The sequence below is a fragment of the Phaenicophaeus curvirostris genome, chromosome 1 (assembly GCF_032191515.1).
Source record: "Phaenicophaeus curvirostris isolate KB17595 chromosome 1, BPBGC_Pcur_1.0, whole genome shotgun sequence".
Classification (NCBI taxonomy): domain Eukaryota; kingdom Metazoa; phylum Chordata; class Aves; order Cuculiformes; family Cuculidae; genus Phaenicophaeus; species Phaenicophaeus curvirostris.
In genome coordinates this window covers 6,525,887-6,544,134 of record NC_091392.1, presented here as the reverse complement: position 1 = coordinate 6,544,134, position 18,248 = coordinate 6,525,887, and the positions used below count along the sequence as shown (strand labels likewise).

The 18,248-nt window shown below is 36.2% G+C and overlaps 1 protein-coding gene across 3 annotated transcripts in view; it reads left to right on the top strand.

Annotated features, from left to right (window-relative positions):
• UPF2 (UPF2 regulator of nonsense mediated mRNA decay) overlaps positions 1 to 18,248 on the top strand; it is a 62,690-nt gene that overhangs the window by 20,730 nt on the left and 23,712 nt on the right. For all 3 annotated transcript variants that reach the window (XM_069869139.1, XM_069869220.1, XM_069869307.1), the window contains exons 9-15: positions 5,844 to 5,952; positions 6,494 to 6,607; positions 7,758 to 7,874; positions 13,283 to 13,468; positions 13,982 to 14,185; positions 14,784 to 15,059; positions 16,501 to 16,684. In XM_069869139.1, the coding sequence (XP_069725240.1) occupies positions 5,844 to 5,952; positions 6,494 to 6,607; positions 7,758 to 7,874; positions 13,283 to 13,468; positions 13,982 to 14,185; positions 14,784 to 15,059; positions 16,501 to 16,684 (1,190 nt within the window). The remainder of the gene's footprint in view (positions 1 to 5,843; positions 5,953 to 6,493; positions 6,608 to 7,757; positions 7,875 to 13,282; positions 13,469 to 13,981; positions 14,186 to 14,783; positions 15,060 to 16,500; positions 16,685 to 18,248) is intronic.

Here is an 18,248-nt window from a genome sequence, read left to right as displayed (position 1 = left end):
TTATACTAGAGCACCAAAGAAAAATTTAGAATTAATAATCTAGCAATTCACCACAATAGTTTGCGATAGCAGTGTAAATTTTTGTAGTAAGTGGTTTCTCTTTTCTCGTACTTGTGTGTTTATAGTGAATCTTTCCATGACTTTTATTAACCATGAAATCAGCCAAACCAACCTTCTTTCAAAAAACGAGGATGTGGTTAATTCAGGAGAATTTTCCCTTTTTTTTTAACATAAGAACCTATGGATAGTCATTCAGGAAGAAGGATTCCTTGTGGTATGTTAATTCTGATGTAGTGCCTAGCCATTCCAACAGCCTTGACTTCTGGAACAGAGCTGGAGTTTAGAGAAAGTGAGTGTAAGAGTTTGAGCCTGGCCTCATCTATCCATGTAGAGTTTTGCCATTTCTCCTTGTCTCTCTTTGTGTAAGCGAGATCCCTGCTCTTGCAGGAAGAGCCTTGCTTACCAAAATGATTGCAAATATTAAAATGTTAAATTAATTGGAAGAATAAGGTTTTTCTCTGGTGAACTTATACCTTAAACAGGTGCAACTTCAATAGGTGCAATTATGAAGGAGTCACTTTTCTTCCTCCACCTTGCCCTCTTTCTCCTGAGAGGTTGTTTTGATGCTGCTTTTAGTTTGAAATGTTTCATCATCATCTTGGAATTTGTTAGAGTTCACACCACTCTGCTTCCATTCCCTTTTAGCACTAGGGGGGTGTCCAGTTTGAGTGTCCGTTTTGTCTCAAGGGTTGTGTAGACTACTGCTTTGAATAAACAGATTTGGTGTTTTGTTTTTCCTTAGTTTTAATCACTTCTTACACGATGTTTTCACCCTTAATTGTAGCCTATTTCTACATCCCATCTGTAATAAGCATCTGTCATGCAAATAACCTGCTGCGTATAAACAATGGTTTCTTTGTGTGCATTAACCTGACTCTATGTTGATTCTAGTTTTGAAATTAAAGTACACATGATCTTTCATTCTCTTAGGTACTCTTTTCTCTCAAACTTGTTTTGACACCTCAGTCTTTGGAGACTTTGACAGAGACCTGATTGTTCCTGAAATATGATTACTGACAGAGAAAGTGGCAGTTGAATATCCTGTGTTAGACATAACAAGGTCCTGTTCATCCACGTTTATAATGTAGAGGAAGTGAGATTTCTATTTATCAGCCTGCTGGTAATCATGAAATGCATGAAAACACAATTTGCCAAGAACTTTTTCTTATAGCCTGGAACACGTACAGCAAATTTGTTTTAAAAATAATAATACTTAAAAGAGAAATTTTTCTTTGGAACTCAGTAATCTAGTGTACATGGTGTGATTGGCTTGAGGAGCTGCTGTCTTCGTGACAGCTCTGTTCTACAATAGTTGGAACTAATACTGAAGTGAATGGCTCAGGTTATCACTGTTTTTAATTATTACTTATTCTTAAGAATAAATATTATTTTTTCATGTACAGTTCTTTAATACCTTTTCTCTGCTGTCTGCTTTAAGACCTGCTGGACTAATGAATACTCCAGCTTCCAATTGTAAGATCTTAAATTCAGTTGTAGATTTTTGTCTGTTCTTTTGCTGCATGAGTGATGCCCAACTCCTGGTTACTAAGTAGGAGAAGCAGGCTGTTGTTGGAGCTTCTTGTTCTGAACTATAACCACTCGCAACAAAAATACCAGCTGAGTTGTCCATAGATGCAGATGAATTTAAAGGGCAATCTATCCTAATTAAGTTAGCTTTATTACTGCAGATAAGGGAGCAGTTCTGCTTTCTATCTTGAAATCAACGTTTATAATCCTTATGGGAAAACCCCAGGTGTGTATTTGGCACTACAGTACTGAGGGCTGCTATGAAATGCTAAAAATTCATTTAGAACATTATATAAAACACTGCTTCAAAGCTTTGTGTACTATACTATGCATTAACAATGTTTTTGCTTTGTGTATCTCTTTACTGGGCAGCATTGGTATGTCTTTACCTTATATTATGAGTGTTGCTTGCAAGTTTTTACTAATTCCAGGAGTGTCTGCAATATCCTGTTCTCCAGGATCCCATGGAAGATGAAAGCTTGTTGTGGTTTTATTCTGAAGGAGGTTTTTTTTGTTTGGTTTGTGTTTTGTTTTTCTTTTTTTGTTTTGTTTTTTTTGTGTGTGTGTTTTTGTAAAAGGCTCAGAGCAACAATGTCCTTAAGCATGTTGATAATGCAGTATGTTTTCCAAAAGCATTTAGTCCCCAGGAATTTCAGATAACGTTGTCTAAGTCTGGCTGCTGTATTGGCAGCCATAATAAGATACTTCAGCAACAGAATAAGCTTTCTTCCCGAGAGATCAGTTTTGGGAAATGTGCAGGCACAAGAATTTCACCAAGAAAGTACAAAACAGGTTTTGTGTTTGAGAAGTAACGCACACGCTGTAAAGTCTAAGTTTTCATGCAGTGTTGCCAGGGAGCTTTCTTGCTCCTGCTAAGGTTGGATAGATTGGGATAAATGCAGATTCTTCAAGGCAGAAAACTTAATTTGACAAAAAAGAGGTTTTTGGTTTTTTCCTTCAGGGAACTGTAGATAAGTGTTAGAATCAACATCATTGCACTGCCCTGTTGAATACTTACAAATGGTTTGCATTTACATTTTCGGCTGTGATTTGAAGCTCCAACTCAACAGAACAGAAAGCCTTTTAAAAAAGATTTTTCAGTGCTACTGTAGAAGCAGCTTTCAAATTTGCATTGGAGGATTGATTTAAAACTCAATACTACCCTTTCATTCAGGACTATATAATTTACACTAAAATGACAATAGGGTGATTTAACCCATACTGCTTGCAGTTTTAGGGCTTTTATGTGTAATTCTTTGTCATGTAACTGAATAATCTTCCTTTACAGATACACATAAATAATTATACTTAACTGCATATTGCAATTCTGTTCATTCTTTTTCAAGTTCAGTATGAGAAGTTTAAATTCTCTTTTTAGGCTTTAAAATCTAAACAATTCTAGGCAAATGCTAAAGAGTAAGTAAGGGCTTCTGTGGCTTCTGAATTATTTTTTTTTGCCATTTCCGTCTATGGAGAAGTTGCAAGTTTACTAAGCAAGAGATCTGTTGTTCATTATATGGAAATGTTTAGCATTGTTATTGGCTATTTAATTCAGAAATTGGCTGCTTCTCAAATGTTGAATAGTACTGAGCATTTTAACTTCAAAGTCTCCTGTATATGTACCTTCTTTCAGCACTCTGAGAATCCCCAGTAACAAGGTCTCTTTTGTTTAACTGAACTCTACTTATCAGTGTTTCAGTGGCTTCTCTCATCTGAGGATAAAATTCAGGGATGTTCTTGAGATAAGGATTTTATGCCAAAGCTAAGAAACAAAGCCAAAAAGCGCTTATTTGACAGCCTGGTAACTCCACAGCGTTGTTTTCTTCTCACTGAGCAGCGTGGGTGGCAGTTTGTACCTGTTCAGGCCCTGTTGAATACACTGCATTTATCTGGATTATGATTATGCTTGTCAGGCAGGAGTTCTTGCACTGTTGCTTCGTTCTTTAAGCTGTCCTTGTGGTAGAGTCCCAGTTAATAAATGTACAAAATGCTCCCTTCACTCTTCCTGAGTATAAAATTTTTGGATGCAATTGAGAGGTTGCAACTGAGCAAAGTCTTAGTTTATTTAAAAAAAAAAAAAATCACATTCTGCAGAAATACTAGATGTGCTCTCGGATATTTCACTGACGTGCAGTCTCTGTAATCCAGAGTTGACTAAATTTCAGTCCAAGGCACGTGGTCAAAATAGCAATACTGTGAAAGCAATACTGTGGGCTTTGTGGGTTTTTCAGTTAATACCTGCCTCCCTTCTGAAGAGAAAGAAATTCTTTTGAAGGTGGAAGAAAACAAAAAAACCCTAGTAGGATTGACCTTAATGCAGGCACCAGTAGATGGTGCCACTGGTACTATAATCTCTCCACTTCTGAACACAAAGTTTTGTCTCCCCTTTGAGAGATGGAATGGATTCAATCTCTGATTGCAATTTCACAGTAATTGACTCAAGGCTTTTCCTTATTATATTTCACCTGTTTAGAAATACCCAGTCTTAGTGTTCTTCTCCATGAAGAAACCTTTTGTTTTCTGTGAGTGAGTAACAACAATGTGTTCTAAGACTTTAATTTTCCCCCAGGTATGTTCAGTTTACACAGATGAAATTATTACCTCTCAGCAAGCAGGTACTTGTTCAGACCAGAATAAAACTTTCTGCTCTTTGTCTTAAAAGATGCCGTACAGAAACTACCTCAATTAAAACATACCTCCTCAGTTGAGCCCAAGGACTGGTTTAGTTTAGCTTGTGTGTGAGGGAAGTAATGAGGCTTTCGCTTCTTCTCTGAGGGTTAATGGCTAAATGCTTAATAACATGGTAGTAATTTGCTGTGGGTAGTCATCCTTGACTCTGTGTTCCAGCAAGCTTGAAAAATGTAAATACCGCTGCAGTTATTGATTAACAAGAAAGAATAAAAACTGTTAAATAGGTAACCAGGATACCTGCAATGTTTCACCAGGAGTTTTATGTATTATCCAGAGGTTGCTTAGCTATGCCTCTTTCAGATGGTATATTCTGATGCTTCTAATCCACAGTACCACAGTATATACATATAATTATCTCTCTCTGTGAGTGGATATTAATCTTGGAAGTGTGCTCTAGTGCAGTAGAAGCAGAAAGGAGAGGGGAGGCAGTCTTGTGTGCTTTGCTTTGTTTTTTTTTCTTGATGTTTTTCCGATTTTTCTTTGTATCAGACCAAGCTCTAGGTATCGACTGTGCTTTTAGATTCTTTTGACAGCATCTTTTTTTTTTCCCCTTTCCCATAGCTATAGGTAAAAGCTTTAATCCTTCATAAAGTATAAACTCAAGATCCATTTTTCCCCTTACAGATAATTTCTCACTTGAAGCATTCAATTTTAAGACGTTTCTCTCTGCTTAAAACAGTAGGCTTGTTCTACAGTCCATCTGTTTGCAGCATTAACTTCTGTTCTGAAAATAAGCCAAAATCACTTTCTTCAGCTCGTTAAATAATATTATGAGGCCTCAGAGTTCAACTGGTTTCTCTGCATTTAAAAGTGATAAATGTGCATTTCTGCAAAGCAGCGTTATATTCTGTGTCCTGTTATATGACGCTACAACTAGATTTAAGGGTGTTTATCCAATTTTTACAACCAGATAGTCTTTGATGGAAAAAGACAAAGTAAGGAAAACACAAACTGCCCTGCAAAGTTCTCTAAGGGAAACAAGTGATGCTATGAAATGGACTTGAAGGAAAGAACAAAGGGAAGCTGTATAGAAAATATTGGAAATATTATGATCTGTGGGAGTATGAGCTGAGTTGTGGGGAAAGAGCTGATACATCACATCATCGAATTTTCTTTTATGTAACAACGTTGCTACGTTCATCTGAAAGTTCACTGCCTTAAAAATAAACATATTCTTGCCTTCCGTTATGTTTGCAATATCACATGGAGTTTTCTGTATGAATTTTTCATTTTGCATATTGAGAGGGATCTAAATTTGATTTATACCCAGTAATTTCTTAAAGGTCAAATCCCGTAGTTAAGATGGTGTTTTGCATTTCATCAAAGACAGTAGTTTTGAAAGCAAATTGCCTGTGAAGGTTCCCAGTAGGGTGTGGCAGTGTACCTTCTTGTATATTGTTATTTTTAAATCATACTGCAGTCTGAAGTATGAGCCAGTAAAACTGCATGTGTGTAGTTGGGTTGCTATATGCGCATTCTTTCTTAAGTGAAATAGTACCCATACTTGCTGTCAAATACATTTTTATCTATAAATTAGTTGTCTGTTTCATCTCCTTTGTTTGCAGGTTGGATTTGCTACCATTTTATGCAAGACTGGTTGCCACATTGCATCCCTGTATGTCTGATGTAGCAGAGGATCTTTGTTCCATGCTGAAAGGGGATTTCAGGTTTCATGTATGTTTTGTTGATTTAGTTTTTTTGATTCAGATTAAATGCTCTGATAGCAGACACCCTTTGGGGACTAAAATAACATTTGATATGTAGATGTACAATTTCTAAATACACTAAATGTTTTTCTGTGATCTGTTTGGACTTGTTCTAGAATACTAGATTTGTACATCTATGCTGAATATTTCTTTAGGGACTGTACACCTGCTTTTAGTCATACAGAGACTACTTACTGATTCTAAAAATACAGGCTCTAAAATAGTTAACCACTACTTCACTGTGGCACAGGGGGGTGGCCACCTTGAGATGTGTTATAGCTGTAGGTATGTTAGAGGACTTAGGTTTGGAGGGGGGGCAGTGTTGGGGAAAGAAATTCAGAATCTTTTGAAGAAACGAGGCCATAAAAAGATTTAGGAAACCTAGTGATAGGTAAGAGTAGAGCTTAAGGAGCCAAGCAGTTAACAAACACTGCTGAATTCTAAAGTTTATCACGCACATCTGGATCAAAGTAGGTATTTTTGAGGGCCTAAAATAAAATGTTTTTTAGGTAAGAAAAAAGGACCAGATCAACATTGAAACAAAGAATAAAACTGTGAGATTTATTGGTGAGCTTACGAAGTTTAAGATGTTCTCCAAGAATGATACTCTTCACTGTTTAAAGGTTAGTGTTGTATTTGGGCTGTACTAGTATAAGTGCTGATAATGTATCTACATCCTAATCCCCTTGATATATCTATTGCTGATGTTATCCATTAATTCATTGCATATGATGCTTTATACCCTGATGTCTGTTGCTGCTGTGTATGTGGATACTTCAGTAACTGTTCTAGAAGTCAGAATGTTTTAATTTTTCCATAGGTAGGAATATATTAAAATAAATTTCCACTTCTATTAGCAATTTGGTTATGTACCATTTTCTTTTTAAAGTGATGGTAGACATTGCTACTTATTGATCTGCTTGACATTGCAGAACTTTGATTATGTTGGTTTCAATGGATGTTTTTTCAGAGAAAATAACAGTACGGGGGAGGATTTTGAGGCAGAAAACTTTTCAGTGATGCAAGGAGAAGCTTATATGCCATTTTACCTTTTGTTTGTTGAGGAATGGAACAAATCTTTGGAAATCATTAATCTCTAGGCATAAAATCTCAAATTGCCTGCTGATAAACATTCAAACTTAGCATTGTTGTCAAGTCACAAATTAAAAATGGGGTTTAAAAAAGTAGAGTGCCTTTTATAAAAGATGGCTGGAGGCTAACACTGGTGAAGAACCCTTCCTGTGGGATTAGTTTCTATTCATTGAGTAGGTATTGAAGCAGAATTCTTAGACAGTTATAATTTTTCTTCTCATCTATTAAACATTGTAAAATGCAAAGCTCTGATTTTTAGTAATTGCTTAACTGAAGCAATACAATTAAATTACATGTGCTTTGAGGTTATTCATGCAGTGTTATTTGGCTTTCCAGTCTAACAGGAAGAATTTTAAAGCAGATACAACCAAGTTGCAAGGGGTGTGAGAGGGATTATAGTGTTTGGTTTTAATATTGTGGTCTTTTAATGCTATGTTTTGGAAGCATCCTGTTGTTCAGATTTCTGGAGGCTAGACTGCAGTCTAGACTGTTCTTACAATACTTGTTCAGTGAGATACAGTATTTTGAATTTTGGTAACATATAATCAGTGAAATCTATTTGTGTTTTCTTTCTAAAAGAATATGGTGCGCAACATAAGTGTAAAGTATGGTAGATGTAACTTTTTTCTGCAGTTGAAAAAGATATCTAATAAGCTGTGTGTTTGTATAAATGTATACCAGATGCTTCTGTCAGACTTTTCTCATCACCATATTGAAATGGCATGTACTCTGCTGGAAACCTGTGGAAGATTCCTCTTTAGATCCCCAGAATCTCACTTAAGAACCAGTGTTCTTCTGGTAAGAGAAAACTTCTTGTCTTATGGGGGAGGGTGTCATTCACTGAATTGAAACGGTTACTACTTGTGTTGTCTGGCTTTGTGATGTGGTCTGACCGTAGTGATGATTGAGATTAATATCTTAATTGTCAGTTACAGTGTTCACACACTCGTAAATACAGACTCCTATAAAGTTGTACCCTGAGTGCTCAGGGGAGGATATCTTGCCTCCTTGTGGAATGAGGCTGAGACAGACTGGTGTAATGTATGTTCAAGTCCTAGGCTGCCTTGGCACTGTCAGCCTTTGTAGTCCTGTGGACTTGTATCATGTTGGTATTTATAACCTGTCCAGTGCTGTCTCAGCTCTGAGATTGCACCTCCTGTAAGAACAGATTTCTGAAAGTATTCTGTAGGACTCCAGTTGCCCTGTAAATCTGTTCATGACTTGAAAAGAAAGTGTAAATAACGAATTAAATTTCTGAAGGAAAACATTATTGCTTTTAAACTACAAATGATACAGAAATAGGGGAAAAACAAAGGATACTGTGGGTGGGGAAATGGTAGTAGATGGAACCAGAGATAAGATATCTCAACTGGAGGTGAAGATGATTGTGAAACAGGTGGTTTCTGTGCCCTATGTAATGATCTGACGTCCTAAATGTGAAGAACGAATATATGAAGACACCAGAGGAAGGAGTTTTAGAAGTAGAGATTGGTAATTAAGAGTAAGAGTTGTATCCATAAGTCTAGATAAGTAATGGCAAAGATTTAAAAATAATATCTTTGGATCCTATTTTAATGCATGAATTCCAGCCCTGAATAATGTATTTACTGGCTTGAGAGTAGAACTGTGTCCTAGGCAAGAGACAAAGATGGTTGAAGAAGTCCTTCAGAGATTGGCACTAGAAACAGGAAATGGTATTAAATTAAATTAAATAAAAAGCAGCTTTAGCATATACCGACCCAGTAATAGGCCATGTTGTTGTATTGGAAGTCTGATTAGATGTTCCCACATTCCCTTCAAATCTGTGCACTGTGGGAAGAATATAGACATGTATATGCAGTAAAGAAAGTGGCTTGGGGGAGAAAATTGACTGAATTTTCCCTTCTGGAAGGGAGTGGTTTAAGTGTCTGAAGTCTCCTTCTAGAGACACAGCTCTTAGGGTGTGAAATATCACTGTCTCTTCTGTATGTCTCCTTTCTTATCAAAGCACAGGATTACACGTGGCAGGTCTTTCTCTGAAGCTATAGCCTACCTTCTCGTTCTATAGCCGCATTCTATAGCATTAACAGAGAAGCAGTTGTTGCATGTTTGGGTATATTGATTTACAGTTTATTTTCCACAAAATGCTGATTCTTTCTGAACGTCTTTGAATGCCATAGCATTTGTTGCAGTGGTGTAGTCACAAGACGAAAGAGATGAACAATCAATTGCACATTCTTGGTTCACGTTTTTTCTTACAGTGTGCATTGTATCTTGAAAGGTTTGAATCTCTCAGTTTTCTAAACGTTTGCCAGCTGCTGTGTTTTATTATTAAATATATTCCTTTCCATCATCAGATATCTTTCCCATGAAGACACTGTTACATTTTCTTTAAAAGACACGTTGCTCATTGCTACCATTTTTTGTAGTTAATAAAAATTTTAGAAGTCAGGAAAAATTAAACCTTTTACCAGAGCTGCTTTTCATAGTTGACTGCCTTCAGTTTTATGCACTACAATTGCTAGCTGTTTCGCTGAAATCTGCTGGGTGAATGCTAAACAGGGCTTGACTGTGAAGCGTAAGACAAACCACAAACACGGTTTCAGTAACTGTGGGTTAAAGCCTTACAAGATTTCAAATAAGTACTCTTTTCTTAGGCATTGAGGAGCCAAGGAAAGATGGAGATGGCAAATAAGTTTAGTATGTCTACTAAGACATAAACCAGGCTTAACAGGTTTATTTTTTGCAACCATTGTAATCGCTGTATCTTCTAATGTTGCCCTGTAGAAACTATGGGGATGGATTTTGACTTAAATAATATTACACAAATTGGGCTGTAATCTTATGGTACTAGTTAGTGTGAACTCTAGGAAAGATTGCTTCTAAAGCAAGCTAATTAGGATCTTGTGGTAAAAATCTATGTAGATGTAAAGCTGATCTTATCCATTGCACTTATAGGGTAGAACTAAGGCCCATTGATCTTCCCAATAATTATCGGTCTTAATCTTTACTGCTGGCTTTATATTATATAATAAGATGCCAAACAGGCTTTGTGTCTCTGATTAAAGACAGCATTGCTTTGTCCCAGTATGGAAGAAAGTCATAGTTAAGAATGCATTTTTAAAATAATTAGTTTTCCCTTTATTACTTTTAAAGTAAAGCATTCTGTGGAGTGCTGCAAACTTAGCGGCACTATGACTTATTCTAGAGAAACATCTAATGGTCACATTCGGTTTTTGCAGAACTAGTGTCAAATTCTACAAATCATTTAAAGATTATTCTTTTATCAAGGCCATTTTTACTCCTTTTAATCATTCTTCTTGGCATGTATTTCAAATTCCATGTTCTTTATGTAATTTAAAAGTAACTTGGCTTTAGGATTGGCCTGTTGAAGAATACATTATTTGAATTGGTGCTTTGGAAGGAAGGTCAACATTATCTGGATCTATGTTTCTGTAATATAATCATGTTATAATGCTGAATTTGTGTGTTACGCTGTTGTGGTCTTGTTAAAAGACTATTTGAAGTTTTGGTATTAAAAGCCTTCTGATGCCTTTTTAATCCTTTAACTTAGACAGTTGGGTCAAATTGTCTTTTTAAGCTTTAGAGCAAGATCACTTGTATTTATAAACATGGAACTTAAGCTTACAGTGGCTCAGTTCTCGAGGTGACTCCTATTATAGATTGAGTTCAGACTGTGGGAAAACGTTGTTTTTACAGACAAAGTACTAGTAGTTAAAATGAGACTGTTAATTCACTAACAGTACTGTGCTTCCAGATATTTAGAATGTTGCTTTTGAAGTGTTAGAAGGAGTAGCAGGGCAGAGCAGTGTAGGTTGTAAAGGGAAGGAGGAGCCGAACAGTTCAGTAACGTATTACAATCTGATAATTTCATTATCAGTCATGCTGAAATGATTTTCTGATTTGGGCTTTTTCTGTCTGTTAGGTGTTACACGATGACTTCTCTCTCTTCGTGCTGCAGTGTGCAGGGAGGTTTTGTTACTCAGCAAGGAAAAAAAAAATCCAAACCCATTTATTAGTTTAACTTGGACATCTTAATGTTGTTTGTGACCTCTCTTTATCAAAGAAAGAACAGAAACCTAATCTTCAAATGAAGTGCTTTACTTCTGTAGTTCTGAATTTTAGCCTAATGAAATGAAGACAGTTTTAGTTAATTATCTTCATGAGCTTCAGACTGCAGGTCTTGCTTTTTTCTTCTGAAATGTGTCAAGGTTTATGTTATTGTAGGTAGTAAATTATTATGGTTTCTCATTCCCACCTGGCTTGCTCCCTTAAATTGCTTAGAATGGTGATGACTTTTAGTAGAGATTGAGACTAATACCATCCACTTGGAATATGCACTTGGGATTGCTCAGAAGTAAATGATAAATTACAGTGACTGGAAACTTGGGGTAGTGCACAGCATAGGCTGTTCTGGGAAGAAACATTTTAATTATATTTACATAATACATATATTTACTCTTACTTACAGTATAATGCACAACTTATAACAGGAAAATATACGAATTATTTGTAGGTTTAGGACTTCTAAAACTTTATTTGCAAGCCCTTCTGCATTTTATGTTATGCTTTGATTTGTCCTACTTGATTCATAACTTTATAATAAAACATGATAAATGTCATTAAGGCAGCAAATTTTTTTTAGAAAAGGAAAAAAAATTACAGAGGTAATAGTAACATATATGGCATGGTAAGCTTTTGGAACTTTCTACTCTAAGTGGCTTTCCCCTCACATAAGACAATTTACGTCCTCAGTTTTTAAAAGTGCTGTGCACCTTTTAGGCATTTGTAGGTAAATTTCCTACTACTTCGCAGAAATTCCCAATTGGAGAGGAACATTCTCAGTCAGGGAGTCAAAGGGGAGGCCATTGGTTGGTGTCAGATTGAGATCTTCCTGGAAGCAGCAGCCTACAGTCTAGGAGGAGCGTTAACTTATTTGTTGGGTTACTGTGTTACACAAAACTACTTTTTATCATTGAATCAGCAGCTGAAACTGGAGATCAAGGAACTGTTTTAAGTACACGTACGCTTTGGTTGAACTGAACGCAGTTGCCTTCTAAAAGAAACTTGAAATTATCCAAGCTGCATGTGAAGTCCGCCATAATGAAAAACTGGGCTTTTTCACCAGCAAAGATAATTTAAACTCTTTCCACTGCTTTACTGGGCTTACTGATGGTTGTGTGTAGTGATAAAACAGTATTTGCACCTTAGATTTACTTAGTTTCTGTTGATGCTGTAAATTGCTGTGTGACCAACCTCTACTGGCTGAACCAGTGCAGTTTCTTTTCCTGTTGAACCACCTTAGAGTGATTTTGAATATATGGGATTGCACAATGTACATAATCTAATGCAATTTATACAATTACACAGATATGTGAGCACATCTATATAAAAAAAAAAGTCTAATGATGAAACTAAATTCATCCTCACCTTTAACTGTAAAAATCCATGGCCTGTAACTGCTACATTCCTTCTTATACAGAGTTTTCATATCCAAGAATTTTTCAAACCCCACAGAATAAATTTTAAAGTACATATCAAAATGTGGAGGAAAGATTGTATTCAGTGAGGAAAATTAGGACAATCCTGACAGTTAAGTACAGTAATTAGTGTTGATGTAGCAACCTTCAACTTGTCTGTTTTTTCCTCTTATACTACTTTATAGTAGGCACTGTTTTCCTTCAGTCCATTCTGCTTGAGTAAACAGCAACAATGGAGCATATAGTAAGAAAAATACCATTGCCTATCATGTTGAAAATTCATTTGAAACCATCACTATAAACTCTCTGGAGTCACATGTTGATGTGAAATTAGATTGCCATTCTTATGATGATTCACTATGCTTGTGTCAAGAAAGCTGCATTTCAGCTGCTTTAGATAAATAAAATCATGTTTTGAATAGAGTGGCTTATAGTCTTACTAACTATTTATCTAGATGTTTAGATTTCAAGTTAAACTTTAAATAACTTTTGAAACCTTGTTTTGTGGTAAACAACTATAAAAATAGGCATTTTTGAAGAACAGTGACCTTGACAATAGCAACATGGAATCATACACAGGCTTTGTCCTTTCTTCTGTTCATCCAACCTTTTTACTTATTTTTCTACCACCTTTGTTTCGTTTATCCCAGATATAACAATAAAAGACTTTGGCTTGGAATTGTAGTATGCCAACATCTTTCACCGGTTGTTTGTATTTATTTCCAGGAACAAATGATGAGAAAAAAACAAGCAATGCATCTCGATGCACGCTACGTTACAATGGTAGAAAATGCCTATTACTACTGTAATCCCCCTCCAGCTGAAAAAACTGTGAAGAAAAAACGGCCTCCTTTGCAGGAGTATATTCGTAAGCTTCTTTACAAGGATCTCTCCAAGGTCACCACAGAGAAGGTAAATCCTTTTGAAATCCTTAATACAGGTTTTATTGGAAGTGATGTAGTACTAAATTTTGGAGGGTTTGGGGAGAGTTTAATTTTTTAATTGCAAAGAAGAGGGATCGTGGTTTTTTCCTGATTAAGACAGTTTCCCTTCTTGTATTATAGCCCATAGAAGCTTCAGTCGTGGATTTAAATTCTCCACAGCATTAAGTGCTGTACAAAGAGAATGAAATAAGTTTCTTCTGTACAGATCAGCAGACGAAAAGATGATGGTTAAATACAGACCGTAAGAGCAAGGAAATTATGGAATGAATCTGGATAGCTTGATTAGTCACTAGAAGACAGCAGTTGGATTATATGTAAATTATCTGTAGGTACAGATGTGGAGGATGATTGAAAAAGAGAATGAGGTTGCTTGCAGGTTCTTACAGTGATTTCGTCCCAACCTTGAGAGACGCAGGATGGCAGCGGGTATGTTGATATTTTGCGTGCTAAAATGTTAAGATTGTCTTAAAATTTGGTTTAGGTCCTGAGACAGATGCGCAAGCTGCCTTGGCAGGATGCAGAAGTAAAAGACTACGTAATATGCTGTATGATCAACATCTGGAATGTGAAATACAATAGCATTCACTGTGTAGCCAACCTCTTAGCCGGGTTGGTCCTTTACCAGGAGGATGTTGGAATTCATGTTGTGGATGGCGTGCTAGAGGATATTCGACTAGGAATGGAGGTAAACAACCAGCATTCTTATTAAGCTGCATGCATCTGCTTATGTCAAAAGGAAAACATTTAAAATAATTGTGCTTAAAGAAAAGAATCCTTAAATTCTTGGTTTTTTTTGTCCAACTTATCTGTCTCAGTTGTTTGTCCTTATGTAGGGTGACTGAAATTTTAAACACCCCACCCCCCACCAAACCCTAACAAGCGGCAGAGATTACTAAAACAGGTGTTTTGTCCCACTTGCAGTGTAAGGGCATACAACAGTGTAGTCAGATTCGTGCAATATCAAGCAACTTTAAAGAGTAGTCCGTATCTTAATGCATGTTATTAATTACAAGAATTTTCTGAGCAGTGAAAAATTGTCATGGATTTAAAATAGTGTGTGATAAATACATCTGAACTTATAACATAAATACTAGTTGACCAGCTTTCATAACTACTTTTTACTGTTCAATTTTGTGTAATGCATATAGCATAAATAACCATTCTGAACTCTTATCAGTTTTTATACTGTTTTTTTTTCTTTGAAAATAAAACACAACCTTTCACTAAGATGCTATTGTGATAGCATGTTAAAGTGGGATTCTTTTGTCCTTTTTCTAATAAAGGTTAACCAGCCAAAGTTTAACCAGCGGCGGATCAGCAGTGCCAAGTTTTTGGGGGAGCTTTACAATTATCGAATGGTGGAATCAGCTGTAATATTTCGAACTCTCTATTCTTTCACATCATTTGGTGTGAACCCTGATGGTAGTCCTAGTCCACTGGACCCTCCAGAGCATCTTTTCAGGATCAGACTAGTCTGTACAATTCTTGATACCTGCGGGCAGTATTTTGACAGAGGATCCAGCAAACGAAAACTTGATTGCTTCCTTGTATACTTTCAGGTATTATAAACTAAGTTTTATTTAGTTTTGTAGATTGCTTTAACAAGCTCATATAGGTCAGTCTGTTATGTATTTTTCTGAATGTGTCACTGTAGTTTTTAGAATACTCTTAACAGCTGTTTAAAGTGAAGTGTACATTCAGTTATGTAGATGTTACGGGTGTTCCAGCAAGCTGCGGGACACTGGAGTAGCGGCTGGTTGATTGAAAGGTTAGGCCTGACCTTCAGGGGTTCTCAACAAGTGGAGAAATGGGGTGACAGAAACCTTCTGAATTCCAGCAGAGGTAAATATCTAGTCTTCTGATCAAGATGGAATAGCATCATGCAACAATACACTGTGGCACTGACTACCTAGAAAATCAGCTTTGCAGGAATAGAACTGCGACTGCGAAGCTGTATGAACATGATGTTAAGTTCTGCACCATTAGGGTGATGAAGACCAGCAGTGTTCTGCATTGCATCGGCAAGAGTGTAGCCAGCAGCTTGAAGAAAATTATTTTCATTTTATCTTTTTTTTTTTTCCCTTTCTTTCTACTTGGCACTTGAGGCCACACGTGGACCACTGTTTTTTGAATTCAGTGCTCCCTGGTAGATGAGAGGAGAGACATCAGCAAACTAAGCTGAGCCCAGTGGAGAGTCACCAAAATAATCAGAAGATTCTTGATTCTCACCTTATGAGTTTGCTCAGCTACAAGAGAAGAGAATGTTAATGAGATTACTGTCCTCAGATGAATTTTCGAACTGCAGTACAGGCCTATTTTTAACCCCAAAATAAACTTGTTAGTGAAGAAGTCATGTTTTTTTTACACCTTGTGTTTTCAACAACTATTCCTTTTGACTTTGTCAACTTTTAAGTAAGGATTCTGTTACTTATACTTCATTTTCACATGCAATATTTGCAACCCATTTATTCTCATATTCTACTGTTAAGTTCACTTAACATCAGCATTCACTTAAGAGCAACATTTATTTCTTATAATTTTATTGTAAGAGCTATGTACGAATTTGTTCTGAAGTGAACTGAGTAAGTCACTTAAAGTCTTAAAACTTCATGAAGCTTCCCCCTTCTCTCCATGATTTGCTTTTGGGGGAATTTGTGTTCTTGGAAACCTATGGAGGAAGGAGTTGAAAGCTAGATGAGTAAGTGCTCATCTCACAGAAAGAATCTACCTTTAGAAGAGACTTTCAGCTTTTTTGCTGTCTTCATACTTCTGACAGTTGCTATGATAAAAGGAGCATATCCTTAATATTTGCGATATGCAGTGTTGTAAAACAATATTTAATGATACCAATTATCTAATAGTTGTGTGAAACAGGAGAGCATTGATATGAAATCTTTTGCATTTTCTACTGTACTGGGGCTAGGCATTACAAACTCCGTAATTTAAGTACTAAATACACACTGTCATTAATAAACTTTATTTGAATATTTTGTATTCTAGAGGTATGTTTGGTGGAAAAAAAGCCTGGATGTTTGGACGAAAGACCATCCGTTTCCCATAGACATAGACTATATGATCAGTGATACACTGGAACTGCTGAGACCAAAGATAAAGCTCTGCAGTTCTCTGGAAGAAGCTATCAGACAGGTGCAAGACTTGGAACGAGAATTCTTAATAAAATTAGGTAAGAAAATGTACAAGGGAAATGAGGTTTTTTGTTGATTCTTGTTTTTCTTAAAATTCCCTTCTATATGGTGATGACGATAGGTAGCTACTGTTATTCTCATTATATAGTCTCCTTGTTCTCATGATAGAAGTATTTTTGGGAGTTCTTAGCATTTTTTTGATCACTGTAGAGGTCACATGAAATCTCCAGACTTCTCAAGCCATTGAGTGTTTAAAACAAAAAGTCAATATGAATACTGTTAATATAGTAGTATTTGGAGAGGGGTTATGCTTGTGTATATATATGTGTATTTGGAGGAGTATGGTGCAAATGATTAAGTAAGAAAACTATGAATTTAATCAGAAAAATTTAGGAAGTGCGTTTTACAAAAAGTGACGAGTATCCGCACAGTAATTACTGCAGCCTCTTGGCTGGTGAGCACTGATGAAAACGAGCAGGGTCATTTTGGTACATTGGTTGCTTGCAACTCTGTTCCTTCCCCAGTCCTGGCTTCGACAGAAGTTGCTATGTCAAAGTAAACATTAGTGTAAGACTACAACAAAAGAGAGAATGTTTCACTTTTCATAGAATCATAGAATAGTTTAGGTTGGAAGGGACCTTAACGAGCATCTAGTTCCAGTCCCCCTGCCATGGGCAGGGACGTGTCCTGCTGGGTCAACCTGCTGCATGTTAAAATGCTGTCAGGTACTTTGAGCCTTACACTTCCTTTGGAATAATTGTGAATGGGCTTTATGTCTCCATAGAGGCCAGAGGATTATTTTCTTTTAATGAATTAAAGCTTTAATTGGATTATTAAAGTGGGGGTTTTTGTTCTTAAAATGTTTCTGTTGGCTAGGTTGCGTGCTAGTTCATAGTTCCTGCTGAGACTACAGTGATGTATATGTATAAATCTTGCTGTGTTAAAATTTCTGAATTTCATGAGAAAAATGCTGGGCTTGCAGTACTACTCACTTGACAAAATACTGGTTAGTGTGTGTCTAGAACTACTATAATCACTAACCTTTAAACCTTTTGTACATGTGAGTTCTTACTAATTATTGGTTACTACTGTGTTCACTTTTCATTAAATGGAGTTGTTATCTAATCTTCAGTTTTTATCTGAAGACAAGCTTGTTCATGAAAAGCTTTTATATGTAAATGTTGCACTCTGTAAGTGTTAATTAGAGCCTTAATAGTACTTCGTCTCTTTGATCAAGTTCAATTTTTAAGAATAACCCTTTAATCCAGTGGGCTGAGTATGTGTCATTGCCAGGTAAAATATTGCAACTTCTGGTTTAGGAGGAATTCTTTTCAATACATTGTTCATTTAATTTCATGCCTTAAAATTGCCTTTATAGTAACTGAAATGCAGATAAAAATTTCATTATAGTATATTTGAAATTATTAGCTTTTATGTTTTCAAAATGATAACCAAGAAGTAATTTATAAGTAGTTGCATAAATTGTAGTGTTATTTTAAAAGATAATCAGCAATTCCTTCCTACAAATCATAGGAACTTCTGTTCTCCGAGTCACCACTGCTATAGCAGTTGGATTTGATGTAGTTAAAGGGGCGACATGGT